Genomic DNA, 15,308 nt, shown 5'->3' on the forward strand with positions numbered 1-15,308 from the left:
TCATCCGTCTAGCTCCCTTGAAGTTTCAAAAAATGAACACGACCCTTGTTCAACCTAATCACGGTCACATTGTGATAGAACCGGGTATTCCTGTCCTCATCTCTTATCCAATCCTTTCTGGATTTCTGAAACCACAAGGTTTCTTCTTGGTCTAGGACTTTGTTGAGACCCTTAATAAGTTTCCTCTCGAGGGCCTGAAGATTTGCTAAAGAGGTATAGTTAGTTTTTCTTTGGATTCCCAGAATTCTTGCTTCAAAATGCCTTTTCCTTTTAAAAATATTCCCAAAGGCGTTTCAATTATACTGAAAACTTTTCTCCGAAACGTCTGTGATGATATCCACGATGTTACTGTCGTTCGACCGAGTAGCTTCACTCCAAATGTTACCATGGTCCTCTCTAGTCAACCAAGCCGCCTCTAAGCGCCTTCGGCGCCTATTGCTATTAGGGGGGGGGGTACCTGTCACGCCCATAAAGAGAACAAGATTGTGGTCTGAATGTAGCCTAGGGAGAACAACCAGGGAATGCCAATTGGGCTTCCACATTCCAAAGCATTCTATCTAGTCTATGCATTTTGGTGATTCTGTTACCCACAGACCGACACCAAGTAAACTTCAAACCTGAATATCTGGGATCCAGGAGGCCACAACTACTATAGGCCTCAACAAATCTTTGGAGGCTTGCATTGTTAATGGTGTCTGATGGACAATTTTAATAAGTCATCGCAACTGCACGAGTCAATTGTAATATAGCGTGCAACGAAAGGTTTGAACCAGGGAATTGATATTATATATGCAATTTACAGACTTGAAATTAATTAACTTGAATGCAATAAAATAAGGTCTAAACTAGTAAAATAATTTGGAGAAATGAAATAAGTATACATGAACCACACTAATCATACAATTACACTATATATATATATATATATATATATATACACACACACACATTCAGCTATTTAAGCACCGATCATCACAGTTCCATCAGCTTGTTAAACCCTCCCTCACCTTAGCGTAAACCTCAATTTCATATTCATTTCCAATGGCGACCGACAAAACAGTAATGATGATAATTAGGGCATCGAGACCGACCTTCCGAAATCCCTACGACAAGGTCGCCTTCGCTGTCCACGCTTCGTGTGTTGCTTCTGGTTTTGTTCTTCTTGCCACCGGCCCCTCTGCTTTTGCCGACGACCCATTCTCCTCAGCCTTCGCCGGTAAACTCCCTCTAGAACAAAATTTACATGCTATTATTTCGATTCTCGCGGTTATATTTGTTAATTTTAGGGTTTGGTTTACGATTATGGGCGTGCTAATTTATAGCGAAATAACTTGTGGAAGTTTTGGGGGTTATTATTTACTTTGGTTAGATGAGGTGGGGATTGATCACTGGAATGATTTTGAGGACAACTACGGCTTTATCTATTCAACTCCTGAGGGAAATTCAAAGAAGGTTTTAGTAAAGTGCCTTGTCATGAATGGTAAACTCCTCGTTGATGCATTGTGGGAAGGCACTAGTACTATTCGTCATCTTGAACTGAAGTAAGTTCCTTCCAAATTCCTTTCAAGTTCCTTCCTGTTTTTACTTACTGAAGTAAGTATAGGAATAAGGGAGTTCTTTAAAATCTACTCTGTTTGTGATTGTCATTGCTGGTAATGTGCAGTGTTCAGGATTATGTTGAGAATGGGGGGGCTAATTATGATTCCCAGTATAAGAATTTTGGTACACTTGTTGAAAAAATTAATAAAGAAATTTTGAGCAAGGGCTCTCCAGCAGTGAAATCATCCACTCAATCATCAAGGTACATGTTATTTGGTCTACTCAGCTTGTTGATGAACTCATGTGCATTGAAACTGGCATATGATCTTGACACTGTTGTTCCTATGCATAGTTTGCATTAGAGTTTTCCATTTTTATTTGGAATATGAGACAATTTTAGGTTTGGAAATATAAACTAGTGCAAAATTGGAAGTAATTAAACTTCTGTTGTAAAAACTATTTGTACATTTGATTGAATTGCATTTTAAATTATAAAAGAATAAAAATATAAAGAAAGCCAGTTTCGAATGGGAGCCACCTATTCTGTTCCTCAAAATATAGGACCCTAAACTGGGACAAGAATGGTCCCGTTTCAGGGCCTGTTACAAACCGGAACGGTACTAGTTCGGTGTGATCTGGATGGTTGTTTTAGACTTTTAGTCATCCTTATTGTGTTTTGCTTAGCTAAAGAGGTGGTTGGTTTTAGTTGCCACTAATGAATTACTTTGCTATACCCATGTACAGTTCTGAAAAGGGAGGAATCAGAGATAATGCTGATCGACGTGGTGCTGAATCTGATGACTCATATGAGCCTTCGGGTTCTGTTCCTCCAGGGTAATGTAGAAGTTGGATTGCACTAATTTATCGGCTTGTATATGCTATATTATTAATTGGTTGTCGCCCATGAGGACTCATCGTAATTTGACATGTGTTGAAATCTTTGGCCCACAGGTTCTTTGCACTTAGGATTACATTAAACTAGCAATTAAATTGTAGACATGCGTTTTTATGTTATTTGATGTGTTATTTATTCGTTGTTGCCTAAGTGTGTGCTTATTATGATTCATATTTTGTACTCCATGTCTTTAGAACTGTGTTATTTTACAAGAATGATTTTGAATATGCAATAATCTGGTTCTCCTTTCTTTTATATGCGATTGAAGTAACAACTGTTTTCTTGAATCATGTGAAATTGAATTCAACTGATTGACGTATTCAGATGCCCTGGGAATTGCTTGGAGTTAGAATGTCAGAGTACATAGTAATGAATTCAGATGTATAACTAGCATTCCTGGGTTATAGATGTAGACAACCTTTTATGTGTTACTCTTTAATAAACTGCACCTAGATGCTATGTTGGGCTATAAGCCTCTAACATGAAGTAGCTAAACATTGAGTATATACGATAATACGAAGTGCCAGTATTTTTATTAACTCTCCCTTGTTTGTAGCAGTAGTAAGCAGGTCTTATGGAATATCAATAAAATATGCATCTGAATATGTAATTTTTTGTCCTGTATTTCTGGTTTATGTTCAATCCTTTTTTTTTTCCTCCTCTTTAACATTGTGAAAATTGTTTTGTAGATTTTGATTGATATTCATGGAGAGTGTTTTTTATTTTGTTAGTATTAGTTTCTTTATGATTCTCTTATAATATTATAATTATTACTACTTTTATCTGTCTATATAGATATGTGGTTCCTCCCATTCCTGCTTTTGGTGGCAGTGACATATTCCCTGCACCAGGTGCCGGTGTTTACCCTACCAGGTTCCTTAGCTCTCCTTGCACCTCTTCTCCATTTTAGATGGCTCTTCTTTGATGGTACTTCTAAATGTGCTTATTTATTTCTTGATACATGTCCTTTCAGAGATATTGGAGGCTATGAAGGCATGCTTGTAGGTTTGTCACTGTTCCTACCTGGTGTTTGATTTTCTGATTTTCAAATCTTGAATTAAATCCTTTTCTAAACTTGATGGCTACTCTAATTTCTTTTAGGACCCAGAGATCGTCGTTTTTTCCCTGGGATAAGTGGAGATCCTCGTCTTCCTGGGGGATTCCAGTAAGTGCTTCTCTTCCACTGCATTCTCCTTTGCAGACTTAATTTTTGTTTTTTATTTTTGATTACATTGAAGGGTAATGGGAATTGGACCTAAGACCTCTTATGTAATGTCGTGTCACCGACTACAAGGCTCTTAGTGCAATCACTCTTTTATCTCCTCCCTCCCATCTATACGTAAATATACTTTGAGTTGACTCTAAACTGCCCTATTATTGTTACAGGGGTATTCCACCAGGTGCTCGTTTTGATCCATTTGGTCCACCTGGCGTTCCTGGTTTTGAGCCAGGTCGTTTTATCAGGTATATTTATGCATATTGATCATAGTCAATTGTTTTGGTTAAGTAGTGTTCCTTATAAGGGTACTGCCGAATAGTAGCATTTGGGAAGTCAGTCTTATTTGGTGAAGCCGGGAAGGTTTTATAAATAGCATTTCAAAATAATATTTTCTATATTGCAATGCAAAAGGCAAAACTCTCTGGGAGTTATGAATATTGGTAGCTCATCTCATCCGCGACTAAGTGCAATTTTTCTTGGCAACATTTTGCAGGGACCCAACTAGACCTGGAAGCGGCAGGAACCATCCTGATCTGGAGCACTTTGGAGGTGGTTCAGATTTCATATAGACTGATTAGTTGGTGTAGTGATGTGAACCACAAGAAGCCAGGGTCATAGCTGTGAATAGGGTTGCACTATATACATCTGTTAACACATCGCCCATATCTTCATGTAATAATGCAGTTTTAGTTACAATACTACCATATTGGCGGAGTTTTTAAATTCATTCCCCCCTTCTATTATTAACTTACGGATATTTCTCTCAATCTTTGTGATGTGTATATGGTTTAAATCCAGCAAGATTATCGCTACAATCTTTTATGTAAAGAGTGACACATGATCATCACAGTGGTGACAAGGGACATTGGAGATATATTAATTATTCATTATATTACCAAAATAAAGAAATATGTATGTGTGCGCGCGTGTATATTTATTTACTCTGTATTATTTTTCATTTCTCCATTAGTACACCAAAAATCAGCGTAAACTTAACCAATATTCTAAAGGAAACCCAATTATCCTTCTCTAATGGGTTAAGTGCGCGGGAGTGCATTCAATGGTGGAGAAGGAACATCATTGAAGGTGATAACATAGGTGAAGCACTTGCAAACTACCTAAGGATGAACGTAACTTCAGATTGGGCATCCTTAGTAGTACCATGCGATGCGTATGTTAATATGTTTCCAGGATGGCAATAAATAGAAAGTACAAGGAAATCCAAGAACAAGTGGCAGCAAACATTTTGAAGAAGAGAAATCAAGATAAAACATTTCCAATAGATTGTACTTAGAAAGCTCTTCTTTCATATCTACTGTAACTTGTGCATTCAATTTGTTTGTAAGTGGTTCCATGGTCTAGTGGTCAGGACATTGGACTTTGAATCCAGTAACCCGAGTTCAAATCTCGGTGGAAACTACTTCTCAGCCAAACGTGAATATTTCCAGAAGGTAACGTTTTGGACAGAGACAAGCAGTCCTAAGATGAAGAAATACTCTACCCAAGGCAGTCTTAGACCATTTTCAAGATAATGCCCGACAGACAACTACAACTTAAGAAAGTAAGAAGATAAGTGCCATCTTAAGAAAGTAAGAACATAATGCCCGACAACTTAAGAAAGTAAGAGAAGTGCCATCTTAAGAAAGTAAGAGAAGTGATGGCATGTAGTGGCTCTTCCATACGGGAGATCATCGAGTAGTGATGGCATGTAGTGGCTCTTCCATACGGGAGGTCATCGAGTAGTGATGGCATGTAGTGGCTCTTTCATACGGGAGGTCATCGAGACGAATACTTATAGAATTAATCTTCCCAACGGATTAATTCTTCTCTCTATATAAGGGATGAAGTTCAATAAGAGAAAAAGATTATCGAAAGCCGGATACTTATAGAATTAATCTTCTTAACTTCTTCTCTCTATATAAGGGATGAAGTTCAATAAGAGAAAAAGATTATCGAAAGCCGGATACTTATAGAATTAATCTTCTTAACGGATTAATTCTTCTCTATATAAGGGATGAAATTCAATAAGAGAAAAAGATAGAGAATAGAGAAGCAAGCACAAGCAATTGATCAAGATACACAAAAAGGAATTGAAGCTATATCAAGATACAAAGAACTTGGCGATCATCCTAGGCCAAGATTCTTTTGTTGGGCGAACTAAATTTACTTGTTCAACCTAATCAATCTCTATTTGGAAAGTAGATAGAGGTGGAGTAACAAGAAGTGAGTCTTGTAAACACTAGGCTTGAGGTTGGCTTGGTGTTCAAAACACAAGCGCTCTTCATTGTACTAACTACTAAGGAAAGATAGTGCAATACTCCTAAGGAGTTTTTAGGAGAAAAGGGGACGTAGGCTGAAGTTGGCCGAACCACTTAAAAATCACTCTCTCTTTCTTTATTTGCTTTATTTACTTGCTGCTTATCTCATTTTGCATTGCTCACATAAGCTAAGTATTTTGCAAGATAAAATTCATGCCAACTAAATTAAGAAGGGTAATTAATTTTCCACTGCATTACTTTCAAAATTACTTCTAGTATATTCTTAATTTAACGAAACTCAAATTAAGGGTTATGAAAGGTAGATAATATTTTTTAAGTACACAAGTCTATTCACCCTATCTCCCTGACTTGTGATCTAACCCTTCGGGACCAACAATATAGTCAAAGATTAACCATCCTTGTTGTTGCTGGAATTTATATCACTCAAATTGAGGTTGTTTCCGGATTGTAAGTCATGGAGTAATGATTCTGGAACTATAACATATAAAACATTATGTGGGTATATGAATTAAAGTATTTGAGTTCTTCAAAAGCATTAAAGTTATGCATCTACACTCTGAAAATCAAGAATCAAAGTTGTGCACCTTAAGTGTTAAATCCACGCACCTTAAGCTTTAAACTTATGCACTTATAGTCTGGAAATTGATGTCCATAAAGAATCAAAGTTATGCATCTTAATTAATGGTTAAATTTATGCACTTTAAGGTGCACAAATTTACTCTTTAAGGTGCGTCTATTTAAACCTTAAGGTGCATTAATTTGAATATTCACGGCCTTACAGTACAAAGTTAAGAATTTCAACTGCAAAAGTCCTAAGGTGCGTGGATTTAGTCTTTAAGGTGTGTGGTTTAGTGTTTAAGGTGCGTGGTTTGAAAGCTTAAGGTGCGCTAATTTGAATTTCAACTTCCTTAGACTAAAAAGTAAAGAATTTCAACTGCCAAAACCTTTAGCGCGTATATTTAAACCTTAAGATACGTGGATTTAATGCTTAAGGTGCGTGGTTTGAAAGCTTAAGGTGCGTTAATTTGAATTTCAACTGCCTTAGACCAAAACGTAAAGAATTTCAATTGCCAAAGCCTTAAGGTGCATATATTTAAACCTTAAGGGGCATGGATTTAGTGTTTAATTAAGGTGCGTGGTTTTAAGACTTAAGGTGCGCTAATTTGAATTTCAACTACCTTAGACCAAAAAGTAAAGAATTTCAATTGCCAAAGCTTTAAGTGTGTATATTTAAACATTAAGGTGCGTGGTTTGAAAGCTTAAGGTGCGCTAATTTACTATTTAAGAATTACAACTGCAAAGCCTTGAGGTACGTGAATTTAAACCTTAAGATGCGTGATTTTAAGACTTAAGGTGTGCTAATTTACACTTTAAGAATTACAACTATGAAGCCTTAAAGTGCATGGAATTAGTGTTTAAGGTGCGTGGTTTTAAAGTGATGCACCTAGAGTATGTAAGATGATGTTTATAAGGAATCAAAGTGATGCACCTTAATGGTTAAATTGATGCACTTTAAGTTGAAAAACTATGCACCTTAAGCCTTAAATCCATGCACCTAGAGTTTGAAATTTGTTATTCATAATCCTTAATATTTGAATGCATGTAATTTAAAACTTCATAAAACATAATGCATACAAGTTAAAGGATTTAAATATATGAGCACAATTACAATTTACGTTTAAGAGTGATTGGAATTGAATGTAAAAAATATACCTTGATCGAATTCTTCCATCTAAGAACAATTACCATAGTTTTGCCTAATATTTACGTATAGAGAAAGAAGAAAAGAACTCTGAAAACATAATAATGGAGATTATGAAAGAGAGAATGGGAAGAAGATACTCTTGAAGGTGGTTAGGAGAGTCGGTTATGAATATTACAAAAGTACAAAAAAGTTTCTAATTAGCATTAAACGTTAAAAAAGGCACTGATATTTGGGCCATTTGATCAACCCCTATCAATGGCTTAGATTTAGTCCTATTTTTCAGAGGAGAAACACTTTGCATGGGAGCAACCCCTATATATATATATATATATATATAGACACACACACGAATACAGTTGTAAGTAAACATGCACAATACTTACAAAATTTTCAAGTTTAAAATTGTGTGCCCAACTCGTATTACATCTCAGATAATCATATAGCCGATTATTTGGAATGAGCTTCTTGTTGCAACCAGTGCTCTTGCACGAACTATAACACCAATCGATTGAACCTTCAATGCCAACAATTTTGGCAGCAACCCAATAATTCCCATACGGTAAAAAAGCACATTATAACAAATATAAGTAGAATAGAACTTATTTATATTGCCTTTGCTTGTCAATACATGAAGTAGATTATTTGTCTATTTACCTCTAATTGATATAATATTATATCTTTTTAATCTGTTTATTATAACACATACTAACTCCGAAACACTTGACAAATGATGATATTAAAATCGAGTTAATTCCAGCAATGGTCCTCCGACTATGTTGATTTTTTAAAATTAGTCCCCGACTTTTAATTTGGACAATTTAAGTTCCTTGACTTTCAAATTCTTTCCAATGTCGGTCCTTTAGTCAAATTTTGATTAAGTTGAGGTCAAATGAAGGGGTAAAATTGTTCGTTCACCTGTATAATGTATTATTACTTGTATTTCTCCTGTCCTATATGCTATATATATGAATATAATCTCAGTCGAAGAGACTTTGACTGAGATTAATGGTTCCGATTTAGACTTCGATTGAGATTATATTCATATATACAATGTATAGGACAGAAGAAATACGAGTAATAATACATTAAACATGTGAACGAATAATTTACCCATTCATTTGACCTTAACTTAACCAAAATTTGACGAAAGGACCAACATTGAAAAGAATTTGAAAGTCAAGGGACCTAAATTGTCCAAATTAAAAGTCGGGGGACTAATTTTGGAAAATCAACATAGTCGGAGGACCATTGGTGAAATTAACTCTATTAAAATCTAATGCTATATATTTTGTGGTACACATATTCAAAAGAGTAATATAAAATACCTCTCTAAGTTGATAGATTTGTGAAATGGTACACGAAAGACTATCTTCAAAAAATTATGAAAAAATTAATCTAAAAAACTAATAAATTAATATACCTTTTGATCATGAAAAACTACTTCTTTATCTTTGATGGCTTCACTCCCTTTTTGTCTGTGGGATCTTGTATGTACGAACAAGGCCATTGGCCACCGTTTCCATATTTAATCAATTTGACATATAATATTTTGACCCTATCAAAACGACTACGTTTTGTGTGGCGGGAAAAATATTGGCAATTATATTTCCACCTGACATTTGATATTCAAGCACCGATCACCATATTTTGTTAAACCCTCCCTTAGTCCCTCACCTTAGCGTAAATCTCAATTTCATTTTCATCTCCAATGGCGAACACAGTAATGATGGTGATTAGGGCATCGAGACCGACCTTCCGAAATCCCTACGACAAGGTCGCCTTCGCCGTCCACGCTTCGTGTCTTGCTTCTGGTTTTGTTCTTCTTGCCACCGGCCCCTCTGCTTTTTCCGGCGATCCATTCTCCTTACCCTTCGCCGGTAAACTCCCTCTATAATAAAATTTACAAGTTATTATTTCGATTCTTGCGGTTATATTTGTGAATTTTAGGGTGTGGACGTGTGGTTTACGGTTATGGGCGTGCTAATGTATAGCGAAATAACTTGTGAAAGTTTTGAGGTTTATTATTTACTTTTTGTTTTAGATGAGGTGGGGATTGATCACTGGAATGATTTTGGGGACAACTACGGCTTTATCTACTCAACTCCTGAGGGACCTTCAAAGAAGTTTTTAATACGGTGCCTTGTCTTGAATGGTAAACTCCTCATTGGTGCATTGTGGGAAGGCGCTAGTGCTTCTCTTCATCTTGAACTGAAGTAAGTTCCTTCCAAATTATTTTCTGTTTTTAATTAGTGAAGTAAGCATAGGAATAAGGGAGTTCTTTAAAATCTACTCTGTTTGTGATTGTCATTGCTGGTAATGTTCAGTGTTCAGGATTATGTTGAGAATGGAGGGGCTAATTATGATTCCCAGTATAAGAATTTTGGTAAGCTTGTTGAAGAAATTAATAAAGAAATTTTGAGCAAGGGCTCTCCATCAACGAAATCATCAAGGTACGGGTTATCTGGTCTACTTAGCTTGTTGGCGAACATGTGTATTGAAATTGAAATATGATCTTGACACTTTGTTGTTCCTTTTTTGCATTAGAGTTTTCCTTTTTTATTTGGAATATGAGACAATTGTGGATTTGGAAATATAAACTAGTGCAAAATTGAAAGTAATTAAACTTCTGTTGTAAAAAATATTTGTACATTTGATTGAATTGCATTTTAAATTATAAAAGAATAAAAATATAAGATAGCAAGTTTCGAATGGGAGACACCTATTCTGTTCCTCAAAATATAGGACCCTAAACTGGGACAAGAATGGTCCCGTTTCAGGGCCTGTTACAAAAGGAACGGTACTACTTCAGTGTGATCTGGATGGTTGTTGTAGTCATCCTTATTGTGTTTAGCTTAGCTAAAGACGTTGTTGATTTTAGTTGCCACTAATGAATTACTTTGCTATACCCATGTACAGTTCTGAAAAGGGAGGAATCAGAGATAATGTTGATCGACGTGGCGCTGAATCTAATGACTCATATCAGCCTTCGGGTTCAGTTCCTCCAGGGTAATGCCAAATTAGAAGTTGGATTGCACTACTTATTTATCTGCTTGTATATGCTATTGTATTAATTGGTTGTGTTGCCCATGAGGTACTCATCGGAATTCGACATGTCTTGAAATCTTTGACCCACAGGTTCTTTGCACTTAGGATTACATTAAACTAGCAATTAAATTGTAGATATGCTTTTTTATGTTATTTGATGTGTTATTTATTGGTTTTTGCCTAAGTGGGTACTTATACCAACTGTTTTCTTGAATCATGTGGAATTGAATTCATGTGATTGACGTATTCAGATGCCCTGGGAATTGCTTGGAGTTTGAATGTCAAAGTACATAATAATTAATTCAGATGTATAACTAGCATTCTTGGATTATAGATGTAGACAACCTGTTATGTGTTATTCTTTGTTAAACTGCACCTAGATGCTATGTTGGGCTATAACATGAAGTAGCTGAACATTGAGTAAATACGAAGTGCCAGTGTTTTTCTCAACTCTCCCTTGTTTGTAGCAGTAATAAGCATGTCTTATGGAATATCAATAAAATATGCATCTGAATATGTAATTTTTGCTCCTGTATTTCTGGTTTATGTTCAATCCTTTTTTTTTTCTTTAACATTGTGAAAATACTTTTGTAGATTTTGATTGATTTTCATGGGGAGTGTTTCTTGTTTTGTTATTATTCCTTTCTATTTATGATTCTCTTATAATAATAATAATAATAACAATAATAATAATAATAATAATAATTATTATTATTATTATTATTATTATTATTATTATTATTATCTGTCTATATAGATATGCGGTTCTTCCCGTTCCTGCTTTTGGTGGCAGAACCGTTCCTGCTTTTGGTGGCAGTGGCATATTCCCTGCAACAGGTGCCGGTGTTTACCCTACCAGGTTACCTTAGCTCTCCTTGCACCTCTTCTCCATTTTAGATGGCTCTTCTTTGATGGTACTTCTAAATGTGCTTTTGGTGGCAGTGGCAGATTCCCTGCACCAGGTCCCAGTATTTACCCTAACAGGTTACCTTAGCTCTCCTTGCACCTCTTCTCCATTTTAGATGGCTCTTCTTTGATGGTACTTCTAAATGTGCTTTTGGTGGCAGTCCCATATACCATGCACCAGGTCCCGGTGTTTACCCTACCAGGTTACCTTAGCTCCCCTTGCACGTCCATTTTAGATGGCTCTTCTTTGATGGCACTTCTAAATGTGCTTATTTATTTTTTGATACATGTCCTTTCAGATATAGTGGAGGCTATGAAGGCATGCTTTTAGGTTTGTGACAGTTCCTACCTGGTGTTTGATTTTCTGATTTTCAAATCTTGAATTAAATCCTTTTCTAAAGTTGATGGCTACTCTAATTTCTTTTAGGACCTAGTGATGCTTTTTTTTTAACTGGGATAAGTGGAGATCCTTGTCTTCCTAGGGGAGCCCAGTAAGTTGCTTCTCTTCCACTGCATTCTCCTTTGCAGACTTATTTTTTGTTTTTATTTTTGATACATCGAAGGGTAATGGGAATTGGACCTAAGACCTCTTCTTATATAAAGTCTCGAGCATGTGTCACCGACTACAAGGCTCTTAATGCAATCACTCTTTTATCTCCTCCCTCCCATCTATACGTAAATCTACTTTGTGTTGACTCTAAACTGCCCTATTATTGTTACAGGGGTATTCCACCAGGTGGTCGTTTTGATCCATTTGGTCCACCTGACGTTCCTGGTTCTGAGCCAGGTCATTTTAGCAGGTATATTTATGCATATTGATCATAGTCAATTATTTTGGTTAAATAGTGTTCCTATATAAGGGTACTGCCGAATTATAGCATTTGGGAAGTCTTATTTAGTTATGTTTTTAGAATAGCATTTCAAAATAATATTTTCTATATTGCAATGCAAAAGGCAAAACTCTATATTGGTAGCTCATCTCATCCGCGACTAAGTGCAATTTTTGTTGGCAACATTTTTGCAGGGACCCAACTAGACGCCGGAAGAGGTAGGAACCATCCTGATCTGTAGCACTTTGGAGGTGGTCTAGATTTCATATAGACTGACTAGTTTAGTTGGTGTAGTGATGTGAACCATAAGATGCCAGCCAGGGTCATAGTTGTGAATAGAGTTGCACTCTATACATCTGTTAACACATCGCCCATATTGTCATGTAATAATACAGTTTTAGTTACAATACTAATACTACCATATTGGCTGAGTTCTTAGATTCATTCCCCCCCTCTATTATTAACTGGATATCTCTCTCAATCTTTGTGATGTGTATATGGGTTAAATCCAGCAAGATTATCACTACAATATTTGATGTAAAGAGTGACACATGATCATCACGGTGTTGACAAGGGACATTAGAGATATATTAATTATTCATTCTATTACCAAAATAAAGAAATGAGTAATAAAGAATAAGCGTAATTGAATGAATGAGGCATCAATCGGAGGCACAATTTAATAGTGTGTTGGAAAAAATTTAACTAAAAGATTGATGACATCGAATCTCTAGGGTTACATGCACTCCCTGTTAATCGTGTGATGACCTAAACATAGAAAGGGTATCTCTGTTGCAAATATTTTCATCAAACATAAATTTAATAAGTTAGCAATTATTAATTCAAGGATTTGATCAAAGGATAAACAATTGTATTGAGTTTAAAAACAATTAAGGACAAGGTTTCATTTTAGGGTTCATCATAAATTCAAATATTAGGAGTTTAGTGGCATCCGGTGTCCCGGTTAACACTCCCACATTGATGATGGGAGTGGGTTCGAGCCTCAGTGGAGGCAACTGTTGATTCTTTGTGCTTCATTAGGAAAACGATAAAGGAATTCAATAACATAGAAAAAAGGAGTTTAACCTCTAAGCATGGAGACAAAAACGATAAAGGAATTCAATAACATAGAAAAGCCACTTTAGTTCGTGAAAAATCTTGATTCCAAACTTTTCCGAGGTATAAAGTGGTCTCCTAAAACATGGTTGAAGTTTTCAAAAGTAGTCTCTCAAAAGTGTTGAAACGCCGCTTAAATAGAATTCCACAACCATCAACATGATTATGAGACGACCATTTTGGAATATGTCAATTTTCCTATTCCAGGTGTGTCAAGGTGACACCACCCAGACGACACGTCAATGACATGCTATGTGTTGGTTTCAGAGTAACTTGGGTTGATGTGACGACTAAATAAACGTTTTGGAGGTCGGATACCAAGTCTAGAAGGTTGACTTCCTGACCTGAGGGCTCACGAACGTGCCAATCGAATCAGACCAGGCTAGTAAGCATGATATATGCTATGTATATCCCCATTACTTACAGTTAACTTTTTCCCATTGTCATCATTCTTTTAACTTATGTATGCAAAATAGTCAAGATAATTAAATCGAATTCTCACTTTTTGACATGTAATCAAGGTTCAAAAATGATAATTGAGAGAAATTATCTAGTCTATTTTACGTGTTCAAAAATGATAATTAACTTATGTACAACTCTCTTAATCTTTGTAATGTGTATATGGTTTAAATCTAGCAAGATTATCACTACAATCTTTTATTTTAAAGTGACACTTTTTGAACATGATTATGTGACAACCCAACACAGTATCATAACATGGATAAAAGAACAATAGAAAACTGAGAAAGAAATAGAGTAGAAAAGGGAGAGAAAACTAAGATATTGTATTTAATTCAAGCATGAATCCATACATGTTGTTTCTTTATATTTAAACTCCCCAAGGAATCAATAACAAGCCTAAAATACCCCCAAACTTAACGTCCCACAAAATCTCCTAAGACCACAACATAATAGAATTCCACAAATAGGCCTAAACAATGTCATTAGGTCATCCCATGAACTCCTCCCAACGAACTCTTTATACGAGGTTGTCTGAATCTCATTTCAACTTCCACTAACCGCTTGTCAAACGGCGCCGTTTCCTTCTCCACTTGCACTATTGCCTGTTGCTCCTTCTTAGCCTTCAATGTTATTAGGGTTGCACTTTGAGATAAATCCAATCTCTAATCTCCAATATTCTCTCACTTTTCCTTTTATCACCTTATTGCTTTATTATGTTTTGTGCCTTGGTCAAGTTATCCCTCAATATGGCCACCAAGGTAGCCCTCCCTACTATCTAGTCATGTTCAACATCCTTTTCATTGTTCTTTATATACTTAGCATAAGAGGAATAGCCATAAAGAGCTTGGAATGGGGAACACTGTAGGGTGGAATAGTAATTGGTGGTATACCAATATTAAACCAAATGAAGCCACTTCACCCAATATTTTTGTTATTGAAAAACCATGCACTTGAGACAAGTTTCTAAACACTTGTTCAACCTCTCTGTTTGCTCATCAGTTTGGGGATGATAGATTGTAGATAAACTTAGATGCACCTGAAATTGTTTGAAGATCGTCTACAAAAATTTGCTGAGGAATACCTTGTCCCTATCTAATATAATATCTTTAGGCAACCCATGAAGCTCGTAGACATTCTCCATAAAGGCCTTTCCTACAACTTTAGTAATATAAGGATTGGCTTGTGCCAAGGCTATGAAATGACTATATTTGGTAAATTCATCAACCACCACCAAAATGACCTATCTGGCTTGGGATTTGAGTAACCCCTCTATAAAATCCATTGAAATGGCTGACAGGGTAATTGGGCACCC

At 35.9% G+C, this 15,308-nt stretch overlaps 1 protein-coding gene and 1 non-coding gene across 3 annotated transcripts; both read left to right on the forward strand.

Moving 5' to 3' along the window:
* Nucleotides 1-962: 962 nt before the first annotated feature.
* On the forward strand, nt 963-12,862 carry LOC115998084 (probable proteasome inhibitor). 2 transcript variants are annotated; one of them, XM_031237551.1, is made up of 11 exons: nt 963-1,216; nt 1,370-1,541; nt 9,962-10,087; nt 10,554-10,643; nt 11,440-11,541; nt 11,625-11,666; nt 11,750-11,791; nt 11,888-11,919; nt 12,016-12,079; nt 12,311-12,388; nt 12,613-12,862. In XM_031237551.1, the coding sequence occupies exons 1-11, from the start codon at nt 1,042-1,044 to the stop codon at nt 12,638-12,640; spliced, it is 951 nt and encodes a 316-aa protein (XP_031093411.1). In that variant the 5' UTR covers nt 963-1,041; the 3' UTR covers nt 12,641-12,862. The 2 variants fall into 2 exon arrangements, with proteins under 2 accessions (XP_031093411.1, XP_031093412.1); XM_031237552.1 differs by lacking the exons at nt 9,962-10,087; nt 10,554-10,643; nt 11,440-11,541; ... (4 more) ...; nt 12,311-12,388; nt 12,613-12,862 and adding exons at nt 1,664-1,801; nt 2,284-2,373; nt 3,230-3,307; ... (2 more) ...; nt 3,821-3,898; nt 4,147-4,465.
* TRNAQ-UUG lies at nt 5,001-5,072 on the forward strand. The gene has a single exon. It is a non-coding gene; the product is annotated as a tRNA-Gln (tRNA).
* Nucleotides 12,863-15,308: the final 2,446 nt, after the last annotated feature.

This window comes from Ipomoea triloba, chromosome 12, assembly GCF_003576645.1.
Source record: "Ipomoea triloba cultivar NCNSP0323 chromosome 12, ASM357664v1".
Classification (NCBI taxonomy): Eukaryota; Viridiplantae; Streptophyta; class Magnoliopsida; order Solanales; family Convolvulaceae; genus Ipomoea; species Ipomoea triloba.

Excerpts from the sequence above, each read along its gene's own strand:
- LOC115998084 (XM_031237551.1), top strand. The coding sequence starts at position 1,042 with ATGGCGACCGACAAAACAGTAATGATGATAATTAGGGCATCGAGACCG. Across the intron at positions 1,217-1,369 it reads ATTCTCCTCAGCCTTCGCCG|ATGAGGTGGGGATTGATCAC; the intron begins GTAAACTCCCTC and ends TACTTTGGTTAG. Across the intron at positions 11,792-11,887 it reads CCCGGTGTTTACCCTACCAG|ATATAGTGGAGGCTATGAAG; the intron begins GTTACCTTAGCT and ends ATGTCCTTTCAG.